The following is a 23498-nucleotide window of genomic DNA, read 5'->3' as shown; positions in this document are numbered from 1 at the left end:
CCGAAATCATGAGTTGGACGCTTAACTGACTGAGCCACCCAGGCGCCCCCGTAATATCGCTTAAGTCTTAAAATTATATCCATGTATGATGCTGATGAAAATTTAAATAAAGTATAATAGCTAATTCAGTCTATTTCATTAATATGGAAACCAACCTAAAATATCATACTTTGAATTCCATCATCACCCAAATCAGCCATTCTAGACGTATTTATATTTATTTGTAGCTTATCATGCTCTAAAAGGATTCCAGGAGGCCACCTATGTCCCCACCAGCAGCTGACATATTTAAAATTGTATCACAAACACAGATTCCCATGAAAGCCAAACAGAAATAGTTTTAGTAAATGGAGACACATTTTGTTACCTTTTTGTTCTGTTGCATTGTTTTCTCTTGGCACACCTCGAGGACATTCATCTCTGAGCATCCAGCTTAAATGCATTTTTAAAAAAATGATATAGTTGTGTCCCCATGGGACACGCAAAGAAAGGACAGAGTAAAAGGGACATCCTGTAGCTCTCTGTGGGCTCAGAAGCCATGACTGAAGGAGAAATGGGGCCTCTGGTTGAGTCCAACCTTCTGCTCTCCTTGGGGGTGACACTAGAGGATTCTCATTGTTCTTATTCCTACTCGTCATGTTAATGATGATGGTGCCAAGAGTATGGTGGCAGCAGCAAACATTTCTGCACCAGGCACCAAGCTAAACACAGAGATTATTTTAATTCTCATAGTCACCCTTTGAAGTAGATACTATTATTATTCTCACTTTACAGATGAGGAAACTGTATGGAGGAGCCTTAGAGGGATGAACAGCCTTGTCCCATGAACACAGTGATGAGTCAGAAAGAAACCCATGTGGAACTACTACACTACCCCCTTCCATCCTCACACTAGTTGTGACTCTCAGTGCACTGGGTGTACTAGAGGAAACAGTTGCTCGGAGGCCTGGAGCTCAGGCCTCTACGACAGCCTTGCCCCTGGCTTCTTGGTGGCTCTGGGACAAACCCCAAGATCTCAGCTGACAGGACTCACAGACCAGTGGGGGAGTCTGTACCTATCTCCTTCCACATGTACCTTCAGCCTCAGAGGCTTTCCCCTTCCTTTGGTGGCAAATGAATGGCTGTGTCCCATAGGGCTGAGTTGTCTGGATATCGCCACACCCCAAGAGGGGACGTAATCCACAACAAAGACATTGCATGGTCCAGTTTCTCCAAGGTCTTACTAAATCAGTCTAAACATCATATGCTTTAGACATTTTGCTGCTCCATTCTGAATCACATTCTTCTCTAAGCAACCATCTCAATGTCTAATTTTTTCCATTAGTAAGATGATTATAGTACAGAGTGAACTATCTATAATGAGCCCCAGCTCAAGTAATGTGGCTTTCAGTTGGCTACATTTTAAATAAATCTTTCTTTGTTAATTAATGCACCTTATCCCAGTGTTGTAACACTGATGTTCCTAAATTGGACAGGGAAGAAGAGAACCACACCCAGAGAGGAGGATCCAAAATCCTCAAAATCAGTATGAAGGCAATAACCATTTGAAAGCAAAGTTTAAAAGTTAGTTTTTGTGCTTGCTGTAAACTAAGGAAGTTGTACAAGAGTCTGCGAGAGAGTAAAAAGTGATGTGATAATTAGGTCATGAATTAACCCCCTGGTACTTGCAGCTCTAAATTATTTTTAAAGACCCCCTTCTCACCTCCTAGGATATTTTGCACATGCAAAATGCCTAATTGACTAATAAGGTACCTAGCATAAAAGCTAATTAATGAAAATGAAAACACTAAAACTCAGGTTATTTAGTAACCAGAGCCTGGAGCCAGATCCCAATTAAACCACTCTTGGGTGGAGGAAGGGATCGGAATGCCCAATAGGTTCCATCTGGCTGCTTCGGTGGGTCAATCTAGAGCCTCATGTTCTTCTCCAATGAGTCTTTCCACCCTCTCCTTTCCATTGCAATGAGGAGCTAGGACAGTCCTCCTCACACTGCACTGGGGAACTCCCAGGCTCTCCCACTCGCACGTAAGGGGCTTGGCAGCTAAGGAATCCAGCTGGAAGCAAGCATGATTCACTAGCTCCTCTCAGCCCAATCCCTTTTGTCATTCATCCCACTGGAGGGGCCCCTAACCTTCCAATCTCATTTGTACCCCACCCAGGAGACCTGATAATGGTCCTGGCAAAGTTGTGGCTTTTCATAACTTCTGGCAGGGGCCTCGCTGACCCATAACATGGCTACACACATGATTTCTTCTCATACTGTCTTTGTAAATTGACCATGGCTAACCTTGCTGCCCTAATCAGATCAATCAGAATAACATTTCTTTAGCTGCGGCATGCTGGCAGCCTCCCGGGCTGAGGCGTGACTCAGAGTCAGGCTCAGATACCGAAGGCGGGTTTTGGAGTTTCCAGTGGTCTCAGGTTTCCTTTGCTTTTATCACAGTTGGTGAGCTTTGTAAGGCCCGTGTTTACAGCCATGCAAATTAGCCTCAGCTGGAGAGAAATCAGGTCAGGCCTAACTGAAATCAAGCTCTGGGCCAAAAGGTATTTTATCAAAAATTGGAAGTGTGGCCATAGTAGTGGGGTCAAGCCAGACTGTCCTAAGAAACACGAGGACAGCTTTGTCTGGTGTAACCTGAACTCTTAGCTGGCCTCTGGACCCTGGAAACTCTGAAAGACGGAGGAGGAGAGGATGGTGAAGGGCCACACCAGCTGATGGGGGCTGGCCAGTCTGACCAAAGGCTGATGCTGCCAAATGCATTTTTTGTTAAGTAGAGACAAGTATGAGAAGGGAAACATGGCATCTTTGAAGGAAGAAAACTGTGATGTGAGGCTGGCTTGCGTTATATCCCACGTTCCTCACTGACCAAGCAAGGTCCGATTTTGCAGTTTCTTTCTACTCACACACTTGCCTACACTCAGTTGTAAAATGTGTGTGTGAAGGTGTTCACACAGATATGATCTGATATTCTGCATCTGGAAAGCATCTTTAAACACATCCACTTTGGATGCCGTGACAGTTACAGAAACTAAGGCCGGAGATGTTACGTGACTGGACACACCGCAACTGTTAACTACTCACCTTGAAGACAAGATCTCTGGCGCCTCTTCGTTGCGATCTCCCCCCATCATATTCCCAGTCTGTCAGGACCCCAGTACTTAAAAAAACTTGGTTTATTTTAAGAGAATTCTCCGGTCCATTTGTGTCTCTTAAGATTGGGGGTTACTGACAATTATCCCCTGAGCTCCCACATATCTATGACTCTTACAACATGGTGTGATGGTGTCAAGCAGCTCGATCTTCAGATGGTGCCTGGGGCTGAGTATGGAGATGTTGGTTCACATGTAATTCCCTTGTCTACCTTCTCTCTAATAAGTAAAGTGGAAGTTGGTGGATCTTGAGTGCCCCTATTTGCAAGGTGGAAGTAATGACCGGATCGTTGTAATTCATCTAATTAAAGTTTGCGTCTTTTTGACAGATGAGACCTGAGAGCCAGAGAATTTAAAGAACTTGCCCAAGATTCAATAGTTGGCTAAGGTCAGAGCCAGAAGTAGAAACCAGGTCTACTGACACCAAAGCTAGTGCTTCTTTCACTAAACAATGACCAAGGAATATTCAGCCTTGAAGTATACTTCAAGCCAGGACTTGTAGTTAAACTGAGTCCAACAGACCATTTGTCAAGTAATTAAGAGCACAAGCTCTGGGGTTGTTGTTAGATCCATTTCCTTACCACTTCTGTGCAATGGTGGGCAAGTCATGTAACCCCTCTAGGCTGAAGCTTCCTCACTTACGAAATGGGAATAATAGCAGTAACCATCTGGGGCGGCTGGGTGGCTCAGTCGTTAAGTGTCTGCCTTCGGCTCGGGTCATGATCCCAGGGTCCTGGGATCGAGCCCCGCATCGGGCTCCCTGCTCGGCGGGAAGCCTGTTTCTCCCTCTCCCGCTCCCCCTGCTTGTGTTCCTGCTCTCGCTGTCTCTCTCTCTCTGTCAAATAAATAAAATCTTAAAAAAAAAAAAAAAATAGCAGTAACCATCTTACTGGGTTCTTGTGTCAATGAGATAAGTTAATACATGCCGAGCACTCAACCCAAAACCACGTACTTAGCATTAACTATTATCATCGCTATTGAAATCCTTGTCATCTTCACTTGATACACATAACCTAAATGCAAGGTTCTTGAGACTTATTTCTGTCCACATTAAGCATGTCCCTGCGCGAACACACGACCTTTGTGTATGTTGGAGTTGTGTGCACTTTGCAAAGCATTTATGAGTTCAGCTGCGAACGCATCCAGCGGCCTGATTTTTGTGACTTAAATGCACATATAAGATCTTTGCCTATTCTTATTATATCTTCACATACTTCTAGCTCAGAAGTGGAAGCCAGAGGGGTCACTGCATCTGCACCCATCCTCAAATCCCTGTCTAGTTCCAGCCCATGTCATAGTCTTAGAAAAGGGCCTGAATGCAGCATAAATGAGAGGTCCAGAAAAACACAGGCAAGAAATCAAAACTTTCTTCAACCAGGTGGAAGGATACTTTTTAAAAATATAAATATTTAGAATGATTTTCTCATAGCCTATCTTGTCATATCTAATATATTTTTTTCAAAACAAAATCTATATTCAAATAACTCTTCATTCCCTTAAAAAAAAAAAAAAAACTTCCCTCCCTTCAGATATGGAAGATTTATAAAGCTGTGTATACGTGTGTGTTTGCGCGCACATGCAGGTCGTGGAGGTGATTCTAGGATCAGTTACATAGGGGCTAATCCTAATACTTTATGCATTTTTATATTACAGTCATTCATTCTAAGCACTGGAACTATGTCAAATAGTAATTTCTATTCTACTAATACCTACAGGCCTTTCTCATATGCACTTGGCTCCCAGCACTTTGTGTGGATGATGTGCTCTCATGGTCCACAGTGAAGAGACTTAAGGAGACTAAGGAGGGTGCTGAGGGCCAGTTACTCTTCTGTACAGGTTTGCACACTTCTCCCAGCTTGAAGAAACTAATTTCGCTTTGAGTCTCGGCATTCTTAGGTGCCCTCTTGTGGTTGGGGGAGGTAATGAGCATCCTAATGATTCCGTGGCTGGCTGGAGGCAGAGTCCAGATTGTTACTGTTTAACAGCCAACAGAGAAATATAGCTGAACTCCAAGAATAATATTCAGATTTAACTTTCTGAAAGAATCATTGATATCCTTACTTGACAAGCTCTAGCCACATTTTTTTTAAAAATAAGCAAATAAAGTAAAAGTACAAGTTAACTTTTGGGGCCACCTTATTTCCAAATAAACTTTGCAAGGCACAACTTTTGTAAATTGGTGCCTATTGTGGGGTAGAGCTCCCGTTTGCTTTTGGTATGTCTGGCAGGTCAGGGGCCTTTAAGCTGAAGAACAGGAAAGCCCTTATCAATCCAGATATCACTTAAGGAATCTGGACATAGCACTAATGACCTCAAGATCATATATATTGGTGCAATCAACACATGGGCAAGTTATTTCACTCATTTCTATAGATGATAACCCCTAACCTCACCACTCATTTTTCAAACACATGAGAAATACAAAGGGGTTGGCAAATCATCCCCCCTCCTGGGGGAAAAAATAATGCACATACCTTACCAAGGCAGCCCAGAAACATTATCTCTGTATACAAAAGCTGAAATTATATAAACTTGGAAGGCAACAGGTTATGAAAACCCTATAAATTTATGTTCAGGCTTCCAAACAACATTCTCCTTCTAACCTTCTTCCCTCCCCACTAAACTGAGACACCAAGTCTGGGATTTAAGAATTACAGCTATGATCCTCGCCAAAGTGACCAAGTTACAACTGAAGGCTCTTGGCTCCAGGAAGTTTCAACAGAATAGTGTCTGCTGAAGCATCAGAACCCCTCCCCAGCTCGTCCCCCCAAGTGCTCAGGGAATAGTCTTTATCTCATTAATTCTTAAGAAATATCTATTAAAAAGGCAGAGGGAGAGGAATGATTTTATGCATCTTACAGAGGAGGGAACAAGTCCAGAGATGATTTATAATTCAAAGTGAGATCTTGGCATTTCAAGAGAGGAAGAATAGTGACAGGTCATGCTAATTTTCTGCAAGTTGTAGGGTGAGTTTGGGAAGCAACTGGAAAGTTTATCAGAGCGGCCACTTCCTTGACAGGTACCAGGAGGAAGAATCTCAGATGATGAAGGCAGATTCCTGGCTCCATGTCAAGGTGCTGACCTACCTTTCCCAGGAACAAATGGAACTTAGAGACCGTGTAAGTATGGGCATATTGACAGTGGAAACTCTGTTTTACAGTGCAAAAGACTATATATAACCAGTGTAAGATGAACTACCAGATGTCTGCATGTGGCATTTAGGAAGTTGTGGAATTCTATAAATCCTGAAAAACAGGAATGCTCTAGAGATCACCATTTGCAAATAGTTTCAGCGATGGACATACTAATGTTTTAAGACTCCTCAACGACCTTGGGGATCAATGACATTCAAAATTTCTTCATAAAACTTTATCATTAGTTCATAGACTAAAAGTATTAATACATAGTTCTAGGAAATACTTAAAAGTACTTTCATCACGGGGCGCCTGGGTGGCTCAGTCATTGAGCGTCTGCCTTCGGCTCGGGTCATGGGTCCTGGGATCGAGCCCCACATCAGACTCTCTGCTCCATGGGAAGCCTGCTTCTCCCTCTCCCACTCCCCCTGCTTGTGTTCCCTCTCTCGCTGTGTCTCTCCCTGTCAAATAAATAAAATCTTTAAAAAAAAAAAAGTACTTTCATCACCATGATTTCATTTTATCCTCATAACAAGCCTGTAAAGGGTTGCTATTCCCCGTTTTATAGAAAAGGAATCTGTGTGGGAAAGTGAAACAACGTGCTCTGAGGTTATTAGGAACCAAAAAAAAAAAAAAAAGTAGGAGACAGTACTGAGTGTTGGTGGTGCCAACAGGAGCTGATGTTTTCAGCTCCGGTTCTCAATTCGGCGACTGCTATGTTTGTCGTCGCAGAACGGTTTGGTGTCACAAATGAGGATGGCACAGCCCCGAGTATGGAGTACAAATCTTAGTATTACAGCTAATACTTAAAATGGTTGATAGAGTCAAAGGAAAACAGCTCTCAATCTGCATAGATTGTTGGGAGTTACACCCAAAGCATCCTTTTTTTCAAAGATCTAGCTTCCTCGTGAAAGAGTGACTCAAAAACAAACAAACAAACAAACAAACTTGGGATACTTTTCTAATATAGGAAATATTTTGGATTTGTACAAGTGTAGCTGTATTTTGTTGGTGATTTTACTAATGACCACTCTCATTTATAAATGTCAGCTCAGTCATCCCAGTAAAATTTATGACCATCATCCGTGCGGCAAATCCATGTTTAAATGAACGGGGAATGAAGACACATTTGAGGCTCTTGTACATCCTCTCAAGTGTCTGTCGTTATTGGCGTCTTCCCAGTCACTGGTGTGCAAACCCGAGAAGTCACGTCATCTTTCTAGGTCTCAGTTTCTCATGTACCGAAATTCGCCGTACTGAAAATTCATGTACAGAATTCGCTGACTGGCAAGGTTCCTTCCAACTCTCAGATGATAAGATATTATGGAACAGGATCCCTGCCCAAAGAATATATGTATCTGCTTACTGATAACCACTGCCAGTGACAGGAAGTTCAAATGATACTACAGAAGATGAAATAGAAACTAGTGTCCAAGTTCAGCAGGATCTTGGCGATTCTGACAGTTACTTCTGAACTAGGAATGTAGATGGCACAGAGGAATGAAGACCAGCTCCACTTAAGAGGTACTCACATGGAAGTCTCAGCGCTGGCTGAGCCCCTACAGCCAAGACTCGTAATGCTTGATGTTTAAATCTCCAACATACCCTCCACTCCGATCATTAGGAATGAGACCCATCTGGCCGATGTTCTTCCTGGTTGCCTTGCGTGGGAATCATTCTGCGGTTAAGCTGATAGAAGTTGGCCTCTGATGCTGTAAACTCCCCCAGCTGCTCAAAACCTCTGCAATTTACTTTCACTTTCATTTTAAGAGCAACAACAACAAAAATCTGGCTCTCGGAAGAGACATCCATCTCAAAGTGTGAAATCTGACTACGGGCGCGGAGGGAAAGCTCATAAGGGACAGGGTTAGAGTTTTCTGGCATTGACTCAGCTCGTTTTTTCCTGTAAAACTTAAAATCTCAGCTCTCACATAGGCCACAGTCTCACTGAAAACTCCTAACCAGTCGCGAGAGGGTAAAGCCCAGTCGATCCACAGGTTTGCCTCCACTTGAAGAGAGATGTGGAGACTACACATATTCGCGGGTTCTACGGGGCGACAGCAATCTCGCTGCTCAGAAAGATTAAAGAGTTCAAATGAAGCATATTTTTCCCCTCAGACGGGGGAACAGAATAAACATATCAAGCACTAACTGCCTTAGTGGAAATCCTCTGTTGCACAGGCAAACAATTATGAGATAAGAAATAAGAATAAACAACCAAATGCTTTGATGTTTTAAAAACAAATTCTTTGATGTTTTAAAAATACTCATTTGCCAAAACAGAAGTAATTCGTTTTATGAGTAAACAACATGTTACCAAGCATCCAGAGGGAGAAAAAAAAAAAAGAATGGGGTAATACCGATCTGAGAAGAGAGGACAAAAATTTAATGTGATATTGCGTAAGAAAACATTCAGTGGAGTTCCTGGTTAGCCAGAAGTGGCTTCCTGGAAGAGGTAAATTGAGGCTAGCTGTGGAATACAGAAATTATTCTTGTGTTTTTCAGACAGGAAAGGAGTCTTCTGCGTCTACAGATGGCATTTAATAAGCCAGCTAGCCCTTAAAGCACACTTACTTCTGTCTCGTATGAACCTCACACTGCATGGGAATATATAGCCGTTGAAAACTTCAAATTGTTTCATGCAATATGTCCTCTTAAGAGATTTGGTCTGGGCGTACCTGGGTGGCTCAGTGGGTTAAGCGTCTGCCTTCAGCTCAGGTCATGATCCCGGGGCCCTGGGATCAAGACCCGCATCGGGCTCCCTGTTCGGTGGGAAGCCTGCTTCTCCCTCTCCCACTCCCCCTGCTTGGTTCCCTCTCTCGCTGTGTCTCTCTCTGTCAAATAAATAAAAAAACTCTTAAAAAAAAAAAAGAGAGATTTGGTCTGATATTTGATTATTTTTGGTGTCACATTTTTCTCATGAAAACATAATTCCCATGTGCTTGAGTGGTAAAAAAAAAAGGAAAAACTTTGATGATGATTTTCATTCATAATTCAAGTCAGTGGGAGAACCTGATTTGATTAACAGAAAACTGCATTCAGGCTTTTGTCATTTTTGCCCCTCTAAGGCACAGCTGATTTCGTAATCATAATGTTCCTTGAGATAAGAATCAATGCATGAAGCCCGCTAAATAATTTAAGAATAAAGGGTTGATGATAATATTCAGTATAACACTTCTCAAAATATTTCCTTCACACCCTCTTAGATTCAATTTCACAGCATCCTGGTGGGTCAGGTAGACTCAGATTTTTATAGAAAAGGAAGAAATATGGCCTAGACAATACAGACGAGCAGCCCAAGCTCACACAGCAAATCAAGAGCAGAACCATAGATGCATTATACTTTTTCCTCAGCACCATCTATGCTATTATCAAAATGCTAATGCTGAGAATTTGCAGCAGTAACATCAACACTAACAAAATGAGAGTAGCCATCCTTTGTTGAGAGCTGACGGCTTCAGACACTGTGCTAAGCATGATATATCAATTACCTCATTTAATAACTACTTAGAATAATAATATGAGTAGTCATCATCTCAGGTTACAGTGAGGGGATGGAGGCAAAGAGAGGAAGAACTTTGACCTAGGTCATGCAGCCTGTGCATGGCTCAGCTGCCATTCAACTTCACATCTGCCCGAAAGCTTGGGGAATCTTGAACTTGCTCTCTGATGTATGGCTGGCAGCCTCTGACTTCAAGTCCTCAAGTCTTTGCTCAGAAGCCAACTTCTCCATGAGGACTACTCTGAACATTCCACTTAAAACTGCAGCCCTGGGGCGCCTGGGTGGCTCAGTCAGTTAAGCATCTGCCTTCGGCACGGATCATGATGCCGAGGTCCTGGGATCGAGCCCCACATCAGGCTCCCGGCTCAGCGGGAAGCCTGCTTCTCCCTCTCCCACTCCCCCTACTTGTGTTTCCTCTCTCGCTGTCTCTCCCTTTGTCAAATAAATAAATAAAATCTTTAAAAACAAAACAAAACAAAACAAACCCTGCAGCCCTGCCCTCACCCTGCCAAAATCCATCTTCCTTACCTTGCTTTTTCGAGTGGTTTAATGTTTTGTTTCTAACGCTGATTTTTAACATAAGTACCACAGGGCAAAGGTCTTTGGGGTTTTCTCACCAACATATCCCAGATGTCAGACTGTGCTACCCAATAAAACTTTTATAATGACATTTTTTTTTTAAATCTGTGCTATATGGTAGCCACTAGCCACAAAAACAAAACTGAAAGTGGCGAATGCCATTGAAGGACTGAATTTCTAATTTATCTAATTTATCTAATTGTATTACTTAAACAGCCACATGTAGCTAATGGTTACCACACTGGACCACAAGGGCCTAAAACAAAACCTAGCATAAATATACTCCCAATAAATGTTTGTTAAATGAATGCATTTATAAATAAGTTAATGAGTAAGACATTTTCCATATAATTACTTTCACTAATTACAAGTTAAATTTTATATTTTTTTCAATAGAATTATTTGCTGAAAAAAGTCCAGATCAAATTAAGAAGATAGTTTGAAAATTCAGATATGACTGAAAGCACAAGCACAGATTTCTCAAACTACTGACTCCCTTTTGTCATCAGTGACTTAAAACCTTCCAAAACATTTTTGGAAAACAGCAAACCAGCAGCACATAATGAATTCCCACGTATGACAAAAAAATACAATTATTACTATAGTCATTCAGTACCTTTTTGACCTTGTTCTTTTTCTCATAGGTCTCTGACAGAGGTTTTTTCTTCTGCTGAGTTGTGTCTTTGGAGAATAAATACTCAAATTCACTAGTATCCCGAATATCAGGTTCTTCTAAGGAATCCCATAAGGTTGGTGTAGCATTTTGGCTTAAAAGAGAAAATGATAAGTTAAACATTAAAATCAAAACAGAAAAGAACAGAATATAATGAAATCTCTAATTCACTTTATAACTCATTTAAGATTATATATATATATTTTTAATTTTATTTCATTATGTTATGTTAATCACCATACATTACACCATTAGTTTTTGATGTAGTGTTCCATGATTCTTTGGTTGCGTATAACACCCAGTGCTCCATTCAATACATGCCCTCTTTAATACCCATCACCAGGCTGACCCATCCCCCCACCCCCATCCCCTCTAGAACCCTCAGTTTGTTTATATTTATATATGTATGTTTTTATATATCTCCTTCTAATAAAGCTTGAAGAAGAGCTTTTCATGTTACACCTTTTTTTTTTAAGTCAAAATATACTATAGAACATCAAAGCTCACAACCATTTCCAAAACCGAATGATCATTAGATACAATCAAAGAGAGAAAGAGAGATTTAGAGAAACCAAGTGGGACCAGAAATCCTGCGATTCACATGATTGATGCCATATAAGCTGTTCCTCCCTCAGTCTATGGTGTTTCCATCATGGGTAAAAATGGGCATCACATAAATGCTGAAAAGATAACCAATTCTGAGATATTGATGGGATCATTCTTAATAAAAATTCTTAAAAAGAAAAAAATTCTTCACCTTCTACTAAGGTAAAGATTCACCCTCTCTTTGGGCTTTTTCTAATACTTTTAAAAATGGTTTTTAGGATTAGCTCATGTCAACTCAGGGCAAGACCCCTAATTTGTGAACAGACTGAGCTCATTTAGAAATACTTGATTTAGAACACTCTGCCCCAACAACAACAGTTTTTAACAACGAAAACAAACCAAAAAACTTCATTGCACCAGCCCCTGCAGAGATTTCAACTAAAGCAGCCATGGGGAGGCTGTACTTTTTGTTTCTAGGGTTTTTTTTTTTTATCTTCAAAAAACAGGGGCACTAGTTTTGAAACAAAGAGAAGAAGATATGGAAAATCAGGTATAAAAGAACTGCCTCTGAGACCAAAACTTGGAAGGGTTACCATCCAGGCTTCCTTTAGTCAGAACACATTTTCCCCCAAGTGTCTACTGTCTTAAATTATTTTTAAACACTCTTAATACCCATAGACAGAAAAAAATAATGTTTCATCTACACATTTGTTTTTCAAATATATGTCTATATTATGATCCATAATATCTGTAAGTACCTACCTTTGTTTTAATATGTATCTTTTTCCATCACTGAAAACTAAAAGAACTATTATTATATGGGGTAGTCCACAAAATGTTTTGATGCTAAAAGGCCATTTTCATATTCAAAACAGATGGGAAGACTGACTCCTCGGATCTGTGTGTTCACATTTTGCTACATGTCTGCCTTTCCCATGAAATATGAACATTTTGGTCTGTTCAGATTCACTTCTCTCCACTTTTTTATAATATTTGAGCCATTTAAGAGTATATGTGTGACATCTATAACGTATAAGAGTATAATGAATACCTGTGAAATCATCACCCAAGATCTAGGACACCTCCAACGAAGTACATCCATCCCTGTGCTCCTGCCTCAGCCGCCCACCTCTGCCACTCACTTAACTTCCATTTGAAACACAAACACTGTTAAGTGCTAATCTCAGCTGCACTTGGGAAGGGGGATCTTGATGGCAGAAGAGAGCCAGGGAATTTTGGAGCATGCAGTCTGTCAAGGGCTGCTGGTCTGGGCCTCATGCAGGTTCTGGGAAGCCGAGGAGAGGGTGTGTAGAGGGAGGTGGTGTGATGCACAGGGGGATTGTTCAGCCCATCCATCCCCCACCTCCCCAACCCCCATCCCTTCAGCTGTACTGCTTGGCCCCAGCTCCAAGGACTCTGAGCTCAGGCTAGTATAAGTAGGCTGCAACTCACTCCTATTCTAGAGTAAATTGGCTTTGATAGGTTGAACACTTCATGACCATTTACTACATTGTTTCTATGGGAAAAGGCATTTCCAATAGTGAATAAAAGAATTTTGGAATACTACCTCTCAGCGAGTTGGGGACAGCAGGCATTTGGTTGGGCAGTAACAAGAACTCGCTCACAATAGACCATCTCCTCTGTTATAATGATCACTTCCTCTCTGACCACTGAACATACAAATCTAGCTCACAAGAAGAGGAAGAGGAGGTAGGAGGAGGAGGAAAGAGAGACTGGAGAGGGGAGAAATGGTAGAGGGAGGAGGGAGGAGAGGAGGAAGGAGGAGAAGATACTCACTAGGAAAACATATTTATTAGGAAGCCAAAAAAGTAGACAGATTAGGATTTCTTTTTCTTTAACTAAATGTCTCTTCCCTATTCTAGAAGCCAGAAAACAGACACTGAAGAATGCAAAATGGCAAAAGTTAAAAATCAGTTCATGTTAGTAACAAAAACAATCAGGTGGGTGAGAGGCAGTACATATATAATGGAGAAAATTCATATTTTACTGCTAGATCCCCAGAAGACCAAGACCAAGATTTACCATGGGTACATTATACACAGTGCTTACCCTCCTGGTTGTACAAAATACTAAAATACCATTTCCTCTCTTTTTAAAAAACACACCCTAAATAATTTTAGTTTTGTACATAAATAAATACTACACGGAAAATCTACAGCCTTTTAGTTTAAAAGAAGTACGCATGCTCTGAGGGTACAAAACCAACGATAAGAGAGACTAAATGTGTGGAGCAGCGGGAAGCGGCCATATTGCAGTCTTCATGCCAGAAACTCCGTACATTCATCTACTTTTCATTTTGCTTAAAACTGAAGCCCTAAACTTATAGTGAAACTAGTAAGAGCTTGAGTATGTAATTGTTCTCGTTCTCAAAATGGCCAACTACATAAGGAGTGAAAAACATAACGATTATATCTCCAGCTTGACCTTGTCCCACCTTGAACAGTGGGCAAAGGGCCCATATCTCCCAGCAGTACCGTTATACCACTGCTATGGTCTAGGATATTGGTTGCTTACGGAGTCTTGAGGGGAACAGAGTGGAGGCAGGCTAGTGAGACGCAGGTGTGGAACAGTTCCATGTGCTGTCAGAACACACTACCCCAGGGCTGACAGGTGGGATTCATCACTCTGGAATGTCTGTACATTAATTTTTGAGAACACTAATAAGGGAGCACAGCTCCATATAAATATTCTGGGAAACTATTTCTTAGGAAATGTCATCTGAGTCTTGAATGGGACAAAAAGGAAATTAGTACTGCAACTAATCGTTAGGAGCTATTTCGGGATCTTCTCTCTCTCTCTCTCTCTTTAACCATTCATTTGGGAAATAATAAAGTATCAGCATTTTAAAAAAGCATCAAGATTTCCACACATAAACTCTTGGTCCTTATTTTTTTTGGTTAGAGGAAAGGGGCCAATATGAAGCACATCATCAACTTCGTTCACCATATGCGTAGCTTGAAGGTAATACCCACTCCTCCTATAGTGACTTCCAGTTGCTTTATAATTGTGAATTTCATGTTATTTTGTTTAATATCCTGCCTTCCACATACAAAATGTTATATAAATTGAAAGATTCACCACCACATAATGATTTGGGGAATAAGTTCAAAAATTTGTGTTTAAAAACGTGTTCTCTATTTGCTGTTCTTTGCAAACAAATGAACTTCAAATCTAGAGATTGTCAACATCTCTCTCATTGTCCTCTTGACAGACTCTGAAATGAGGCAGAAGAAATTAAATTCAAATATGTTTGAATGGAAGTTTCTAACCAACCTATCTTGCTGCCATACAGACCCAGCTTAACAAGCTATACACATGTTAGATGTACTCTACTGGCACTTTCTCTGAGCAACAAGGTATAAGATGTGAGGGCATTTAACAGTTACGGGAATGAGCGTTCAAGCAGAGATTTTCTGTTTTTTGACTCCCTTCTGACCTAAAGAGCTAATGACTCAGCTATGTCTGGCTCTTCTAATAAAACCTGAAAAATTACACATACCTGTTAAGTATCCAGATCATAAGGTTGATGATCCCATCGAAAGACAAGACAGATATTCTAAAAATCTTCAGTGAACCTAAGTATAGGTTCAGGCTCTATGTCCGTATGATTACTTGCTAGCTGTAGGGATGTTGGAGAAGGCTCCAACTTAGACCAGGGCTCTTCTCTAAGAAGAGTCTGTAAAATGGAACCTTTATCTTAGAGAAGGATCTGACATTGCACACACTGTTCTCCCAGCATCAGTCTATAGCAAATACAGACAAGACCTGGTAGAGACATTCTCCCTCTAAACACTCCAACATTGTTTATCCAAAGTACTCACTATACTGCATCTGAGAAATGAATGTCACAGTACCCAGATATCCAACTGGGAAGAATAAAATGTCACTTGTGCAAAATCCTGGGAATTCACAACCTGAGAATGGGCCAGAGGAGTTGGGCTTACCTTTTATCACTTATTTGTATTCTAGTCCAGTATAAAGGCTTCATGGGGCAACTCGGCTCAACGGCTGGCTTCCGAGGACATTGGCTAGAAGAAGGGCCAACTCCAAAGAAGAGTCCAGGAGGAGGTGGGGGTGCAAGTCCTGGAGGTGGTGGAGCAGGAGGAGGCCCCCCACTGGTGGGCAGAGCAGGAGAATTGGGAAGTGGTGGTGGAGGAGGAGGCGGAGGAGGCCCGGCACTTGGAGGCAGAGGAGGGGGCGGAGGGGGTGGCGGTCCAGCACTCACAGGTGGTGGTGGAGGTACTGGTGGCGAAGGTCCAAGTCCAGGTGGGAGGGGAGGAGGAGGAGGGGGAGGGGTGGCTGCTGGGAGGGGTGGTGCAGGAGGGGGAGGCGATGCCTTTTGCTGACTTGGTGAGAGGCCTTCCACAGACTGAAGTGCTACATGGGTGTCTTTGTTGTCATTTGGGGGAGAGAGCTGACTTAGAGAGGAGATATTCAGCTTTTTGGGTATTATCTGGTTGCTTCTGATTGTCTTGCCTTCACCTTCACAGGGTTTGAGAAACGTCTCTCTGTCTGTCTGGATGCACACATTTCTGTAGGTCTTTGGAGGATAGTCATCGTCAGTGGAGATACACACATCTCTCATCTCTTCACGTCCTCCTCGCCATCGGTGTTCTGTCTCCCGTTTGAGAGTTTCAATGGTTTCTTCTAGTCTTGCCGTAACCACTGCGTGCTCCCCCCGGATATGAAATGCCTGGAGTTCAAACTGAGCCTGTAGAGATAGCAGTGGGAAAGAGAGTGAAGAATTTACTAAAAAACAAAACCGAAAACAAACAAATATCCAAAATAAAAACTTCAATATCATCCCTGTGCCACCACGGCCCAGCCTACATCAACACAGGGAAACACAGAGACATTCTTTTGAGGATATGACAGGGTATAAATTTCACTTTAGGCATTTTTCAAAGACTTAAACCGTTGGAGTAGAAGCATAATTTCATCCAATCTGACCTCATGGGGAATAATTACCATGGATTAAGGCTTACAGTAAAACTGTCCCCTAAGAACTTTCACCCCGTTTTGATATCAAAAGCAAAACAAAGTGTTCATAAAAATTTGAACATGCTTGAATATATCTTTTATTACTTTTAATTTGGGGTTGGAAAAAGAAAACTGTAAGAAAAAAATGGAGATTCTTCTGGCTATCCTCACAGTCTCCCTTACAATACCTCTTCTATGGGGTTTCTGGGCCAACACAGCAGAAACAGAAGATGTGAGAAGAAGCTAGCACAGGCGTATTTTCTAGAAGTTTCCATATTAAAGCTGTCCCTGATCAATATTTGGGTCTGTTTCATAATTTTTCATAATATAGTAATAAATAAGCAATACAAATACACAGAAAATGAGACTATTAAGATTTGCTATTTTTGTCTTCCACATACCCAGGATTTTAAACTGTATTTTATAAGACATTTACCTTTTTTTCTATTTCAATGTTTTATTTAGATTCTAGTTAGTTAACATATAGTATAACATTGGTTTCAGGAGTAGAATTGACTGATTCATCACTTACATATAACACCCAGTGCTCATCACAACAAGTGCCCTCCTTAATACCGATCACCCATTTAGCCCATCCTCCACCCACCTCCCTCCATCAACCCTCAGTTTGTCCTCTGTAGTTAGGTAAGAGTCTCTTATGGTTTGCTTCCCTCTTTTTTGCCCTTCCCCTATGTTCATCTGTTTTGTTTCTTAAATGCCACATATCAGTGAAATCATATGGCTTTGGTCTTTCTCTGATGGACTTATTTCACTTAGCATAATACACTCTAGCTCCATCCACGTCTTTGCAAATGGAAGATTTCATTCTTTTTCATGTCTGAGTGATATTCCACTCTATATATACCACCTCTTCTTTATCCATTCATCTGTTGATGGACATCTGGGTTCTCTCCATAATTTGGCTATTGTTGATAATGCTGCTTTTATAAACATTGGGGGGTATGTGCCCCTTCAAATCAGTATTTTTATGTCCTTTGGGTAAATATCTAGTAGTACAATTCGTGGGTCATAGGGTAGTTCTATTTTTAACTTTTTGAGGAACGTCCAAACTGTTCTCTAGAGTGGCTGCACCAGTTTGCATTCCCACCAACAGCATAAGAGGGCCCCCTTTCTCCACATCCTTGCCAACATCTGTTGTTTCCTGTGTTAATTTGAGATACCACAGGTGTGGGATGGTATCTCATTGTGGTTTTGATTTGTATTTCCCTGATGATGAGTGATGTCGAGCCTCTTTTCATGTGTGTATTAGCCATCTGGATGTCTTCTTTGAAAAAATGTCTGTTCGGGGAGCCTGGGTGGCTCAGTCGTTAAGCGTCTGCTTTTGGCTCAGGTCATGATCCCAGCGTCCTGGGATTGAGCCCTGCATTAGGCTCCCTGCTCAGTGGGAAGCCTGCTTCTCCCTCTCCCACTCCCCCTGCTTGTGTTCCCTCTCTCGCTGTGTCTCTCTCTGTCAAATAAATAAATAAAATCTTAAAAAAAAAGAAAAAAAGAAAAAATGTCTGTTCATGTCTTCTGCCCATTTCTTTATTAGTTCTTTATTATTTATTTTGGGGGCATGTTAACTTTATAAGTTCTTTATATGTATATCCCTTTATGAGATATGTCATTTGCAAATATCTTCTTCCATTCCATAGGTTGTCTTTTAGTTCTGTTGATTGTTTCCTTCGCTGTGCAGAAGATTTCTATCTTGATGAAGTCCTAATAGTTCATTTTTGCTTTTGTTTCCCTTGTGTCTGGAGACATGTTTAGTGAGAAGTTGCAATGGCCAAGGTCAAAGAGGTTGCTACCTGTGTTCTCCTCTAGGATTTTGATGGAGTCCTGTCTCACATTTAGGCCTTTCATTGATTTTGAATTTATTTTTGTGTATGGTGTAAGAAAATAAGTTTTCCCAACACCATTTGTTGAAGAGACTATCTTTTTTTCCATTGGATAGTCTTTCCTGCTTTGTCAAAGATTAGTTGACCATAGAGTTGTGGGTCCATTTCTGGGTTTTCTATTCTGTTTCATTGATCTATGTGTCTGTTTTTATGCCAATACCATACTGTCCTAATGACTACAGCTTTGTAATATAGTTTGAAGTCCAGAATTGTGATGCCTCCCAGCTCTGCTTTTCAAGAGTGCTTTGGCTATTCAGGGTCTTTTGTGGTTCCATACAAATTTTAGGATTGTTTGTTCTAGCTTTGTGAAAAATGGTGGTGGTATTTTGATAGGGATTGCTTTAAATGTGTAGATTACTTTGGGTAGTATAGACATTTTAACAATATTTTTTCTTCCAATCCATAAGCATGGAATATTTTTCCATTTCTTTGTGTCCTCTTCAGTTTCTTTTGTTAGTGTTCTATAGTTTTCACAGTATAGATCTTTTAGCTCTTTGGTTAGGTTTATTCCTAAGTATCTTACAGTTTTTGGTGCACTTGTAAATGGGAAGGACGTTTACCTTTTTAACACTTATCTTTTCAGTTATTTCAATGCCTCGAATCTATGGTTTTACACTTATTAGCACAGAGCTGACATGTTCTTGGTCATTAACTAGTCTGTTTCCCAGCCTTCAAAGCCATTTAGCCTATTTTGATTAACTGGAAAACAGTCAAATTCATGATGTTATTAGGGTTTCCAGAATCCAGTTTCACGGTAATTAAATATTTCTGGTGACCTCATTTAATTTCTGCCTTTCTCATCAGATTATACATTCCCATGAGATGGAATCAGGGAGGGTACCATCCTTCACCTCTGTATTCCAGCAGCTAGCACAACAAGTAGTAGATAGATACAACGACAGCAACAGTTCTAACCAGTCATTGTCCTATGGGCCTTCCTGATGGCCAACAAAACTCTCTTCACTGTAATTTCAGCCCACAAATGTCTAGAACACCAAAGTGTACACAAGCGCAGATCCCTTTTGCGTTGAAAAGGTAAAGAAATATTTGTAATGACCTCACCAGAGAAGGTAAAGACATGTGAAGATTCTCCACATTCATTAAGACACCTTATAACTATATTTATACTAGCCTTTTTCCCTTAGGAACCAATCCCCAAGTAACCATGGTTAGTAGAACTAGAGGCAAGGTTTTTCTAAAGTTGATTTTCTCACACGTGAACATGGCAGCCTGATGCAACTCTGAAAAAACAGGTGAAATCTGGACACCATCTATTTCATATATAGCACAGAGGGTTAGGCACCTGAGCTCTGGATTCATACTACCTGATTTGCATCCCAGCTTAGCCACTTGCTAGCTTTACAACCTTGGGCAAGGGACTTCGTGTCTTCAAGTCTGAGTTTCCCCAAGTGTAAAGTGAGGATGATTTTGAGCCATCTCTAGGATTTTTAGAAATGTACATGACATCTGAATAAATGTTACTCTTAGGTACTATTGCTAATGATAATATTAGAAGAAAAGACTAACAGATTTGCAATTATTCTTTCACATTTCCAAATAATGCCACCTTTGTGGAATGATGGGCACCAAACCAGGAAAAGCTTTAGCAAGTCTGGATAAACAAGGTAGCACAAATACAAAACTTTACCCAATCTTTCAGGAGTTCTACTACCAAATGCCTGAATGTAATTTCAAGTTTCATTCAACTATGTGATCAAGATAATCTGTGTTTCAACATCCTGCCCGTCACCATCTCCCCCTCCCTCTCTTGCCCACCTCTAGCTACAGCCCAGCCCTGATGTCCGTCAATTTCATTACAGTGACTAGTTCATTTCTGCCACAACAAACTAACTCTGGCGCGTTGTTCCCAACTAACCTTCTTCCAAGAAAGTTAAGAGTCAAATAACATTGATGAGCCAAAAATTTTCAGCTTCTTAATAATAGGAAAAAGTTGCAAAGACATGTTCCACAGAGAGACTTTCCCTTTATCACACAACTGACCTGTATCTACAGCAAACACCTTGGTCTTGTCCCATGCCCTTCCCATCTACCTCTTAACCAATGATCTTCTGAAGCCGCTGAAGCTGATATATGTACCTATACATTGTTTTGGTGACTCTGTAATGCATTTGCTTAGTGCAGTGGGTAGAGCACAAATTGGGCAGGTTATTTAACTTCTCTGGACCTCAGTGTTCTCATAAGTAAAATGGGATACTAACAGATTCCACCCCATAAGGCAGCTGCGAAGTAGATGAGTTTATATATATATAAAACAACATATAGAGGAGTGTTTGGAACATAGTAGGTGCCACGTAAGTTTGCTACCATTATTACTGTCTCTTTGCCACTGTCCCAGAGGCCAGTGGCCACACCATCTTGCTTTCAGCTCTCAGCAGGCTCCCCGCATCATGCTCTATCCATCTAAAGCAAAAATAAAGTTACTTTATTTATTTATTTTTTAAGAGAGAGAGTGTGTGAGCGGGAGGAGGGGCAAAGGGAAAGGGAGAATCTCAAGCAGACTCCCCCCTGAGCAGGGAGCCTGATGTGGGACTCGATCTCAGGACCCTGAGATCATGACCTGAGCCGAAACCAACAGTCGGATGCTTAACCAACTGAGCTACCCAGGCGCCCCTAAAGATACCTTCTTATTCTGTTCTGTTGCCCTTTCTTCCTCACTGTCTCTTTTTCAAAGCAGAATTTTTGGGGAAAAAAGCATACAACTCTCGCTTGATCTACTTTCTCATCCATTCTCCTTTCTGCCCCCGGCCCCACCCCCAACTCATTGAAATCCTGCGATTTGAGTGTTACATTTGGTCAGCACTTTGCTGTGATCTTGCCCTCTAAGTTGCAGTGTTAAGAGTTGACTCTTGCCTGGGCCTTGAAATTCTCCCTGCTTCCTTAACTCCTGATATACTTTCTCTACCTGCCCCCAACTTCCTCCCACTTTTCAGCTCTCTCCAGTCAATCTGTGGACTCCTCTCCCTCCATTCATCCCTTAAATGTTGTTCCCTACGGATCTTGCTTGCCATTTCACCCTTCTCACACCACACAATCTCTCTGGACCATCTTGTATCCTTATAGGGTACTGCAACACTCATTTACTATACACTATTATTTCCAAAGTGTCACCTTAAAGCCCTAATTCCAAACATCCTCCTGATTGATCTACCTGCATGTTTAATCAGCCACCTCAAACTTAACACGTCTGAACTCATCATGAGCTCATCACTGCCAAACCTCAATTTGTTCCTCCTCTGAAATGCCTTCTTGCAGTTAATGGCATCTTCATCTTCCCAGTCATCACATTCAGAAACCTGGGTGTCATAAGGGATTTCTTGCTTTCTCTCTCTCATTCCCAACATACTATTTATCAATAAGCCTCACTGGTTTCTCTGATTCATCCCCTTCCTTCCATTCCCACTGCCTCAACTTTTCAATTGGTCCTCTTTATCTAGACAACGGCAACAACCACCTAACTAATTTTCCTGACCACAGTTAAGCCACAATGATTCCAGGAGAATTTTTTAATAAATGCAGATTTTTATTCTTTGATATCTCTTCAATAATTGGCCATTATTTACAGACTGACACTGAACCTTTTTTTTTAAGATTTTATTTATTTGACAGAGAGAGAGAGACAGTTAGAGAGGGAACACAAGTGGGGGGTGGGAGAGGGAGAAGCAGGCTTCCCACTGAGCAGGGAGCCCGTTGCAGGGCTCGATCCCAGGACCCTGCGATCATGACCTGAGCCGAAGGCAGACGCTTAACAACTAAACCACCCAGGCACCCCGACACTGAACCTTTTTAGCATGGACACACTGAAGTCTCCTTTGATCTGTTTTCTGTCAACTTTCTCCACTTTTGGCTCCTGCCTTTTCCCCAGATAGGCCCGGATTCCACTCTTGCATAGCATCTTGCCTCTCCCAGGACCATGCTCATTCATGCACCTGGGCCTTTGCAAATGCCATCTTCTCTCAACACCCCTTCTCTCCTGCAAACGCCCCAAGTAAGGGGACAGATCACTAAGCATGGATTCCATGAATGGCTTCCTCACAATCCGTATCCACGGATATGTAGAATTCCCAAATAAGAAAGAAATACTGAATTTCCATATACTCCATACCAATATACTGGGATTATAATAAGAAACCCTAATAATCAAACCTTTGGCAAAGCTAGTTTTTAACCCTGTTTTCCTCTCTACTTTCTGTTAAGTGCCCCTTCCACTTTGCATGTGTGAAACTATGTGCTGTTTCCTCTCTTTACCTAGAGCCACAGCTAGAAGGACTGCTGGTGATTTGGTGAATCAAACCCAGAGTATTCGGTCAGATAATCATATACTCCTTCCTGGACAAAGTTTGCCTAAGATCCTGGGAATCTTTATGAAATACCAAGCCCAGTTCCTTCCAGCCAAAACTACAGAGGAGGCTGGGTCAAGGGAACATAATGCTTTTGAACCCTTGGTGACTCTCTTTTCAGGCTCCTTTACTTTCACACTGAACATGATGCGTGTACACGGGAGACAAAATAGTTGTAAACCTTCCACTTATTCCTAGTTAAATGATCTTTAGGTCATATGAAGTACTAGGAGTTTCCCCCCTCCCTGCCCCTCCCTGCTGAAAATCTGTTTTTCTGCATTCATCCCAATATCCCATCTGAAAGGAGACAGGTGCTGAGGTTTGACATCTTCCTCAAGTTTTATCTATGTTTATCCATGTTTTTATCCACCTTCCTTGACTCATAACTTGATTGCTTCTACTGCTTTCATTTTTAAGTGCATCCTCTTCCCATTTACAATAGCCTAGTGATCTATATCTCCTGCTAAGAAAGATGCAAATTCACAATCCTTAAGAGAACAATCCCAATTAAACCATTTTGTTTTAATCTTCCTTTTCCTTACTGGCACTACTTCTATCTGTCTCTTGTCATGCTTCTCAGCCTGCTCTCCATTAGAAACACCTAGAGAGCTCTGTAAAAAAATACCGATGGGCAGCACCATTCTCAGAGATCTGAGA

General features: G+C 41.3%; 1 protein-coding gene across 2 annotated transcripts in view; it reads right to left on the bottom strand.

Moving 5' to 3' along the window:
• FMN1 (formin 1) overlaps nt 1-23498 on the bottom strand; it is a 385670-nt gene that overhangs the window by 172980 nt on the left and 189192 nt on the right. For both annotated transcript variants that reach the window (XM_021695357.2, XM_021695358.1), the window contains 2 exons: nt 15550-16316; nt 10982-11132 (listed from right to left, as the gene is read on the bottom strand). In XM_021695357.2, coding sequence (XP_021551032.2) covers nt 10982-11132; nt 15550-16316 — 918 coding nt within the window. The remainder of the gene's footprint in view (nt 1-10981; nt 11133-15549; nt 16317-23498) is intronic.

This window comes from Neomonachus schauinslandi, chromosome 9, assembly GCF_002201575.2.
Source record: "Neomonachus schauinslandi chromosome 9, ASM220157v2, whole genome shotgun sequence".
In the NCBI taxonomy this organism is placed as follows: domain Eukaryota; kingdom Metazoa; phylum Chordata; class Mammalia; order Carnivora; family Phocidae; genus Neomonachus; species Neomonachus schauinslandi.
This window is presented reverse-complemented; position numbering and strand designations above follow the sequence as displayed.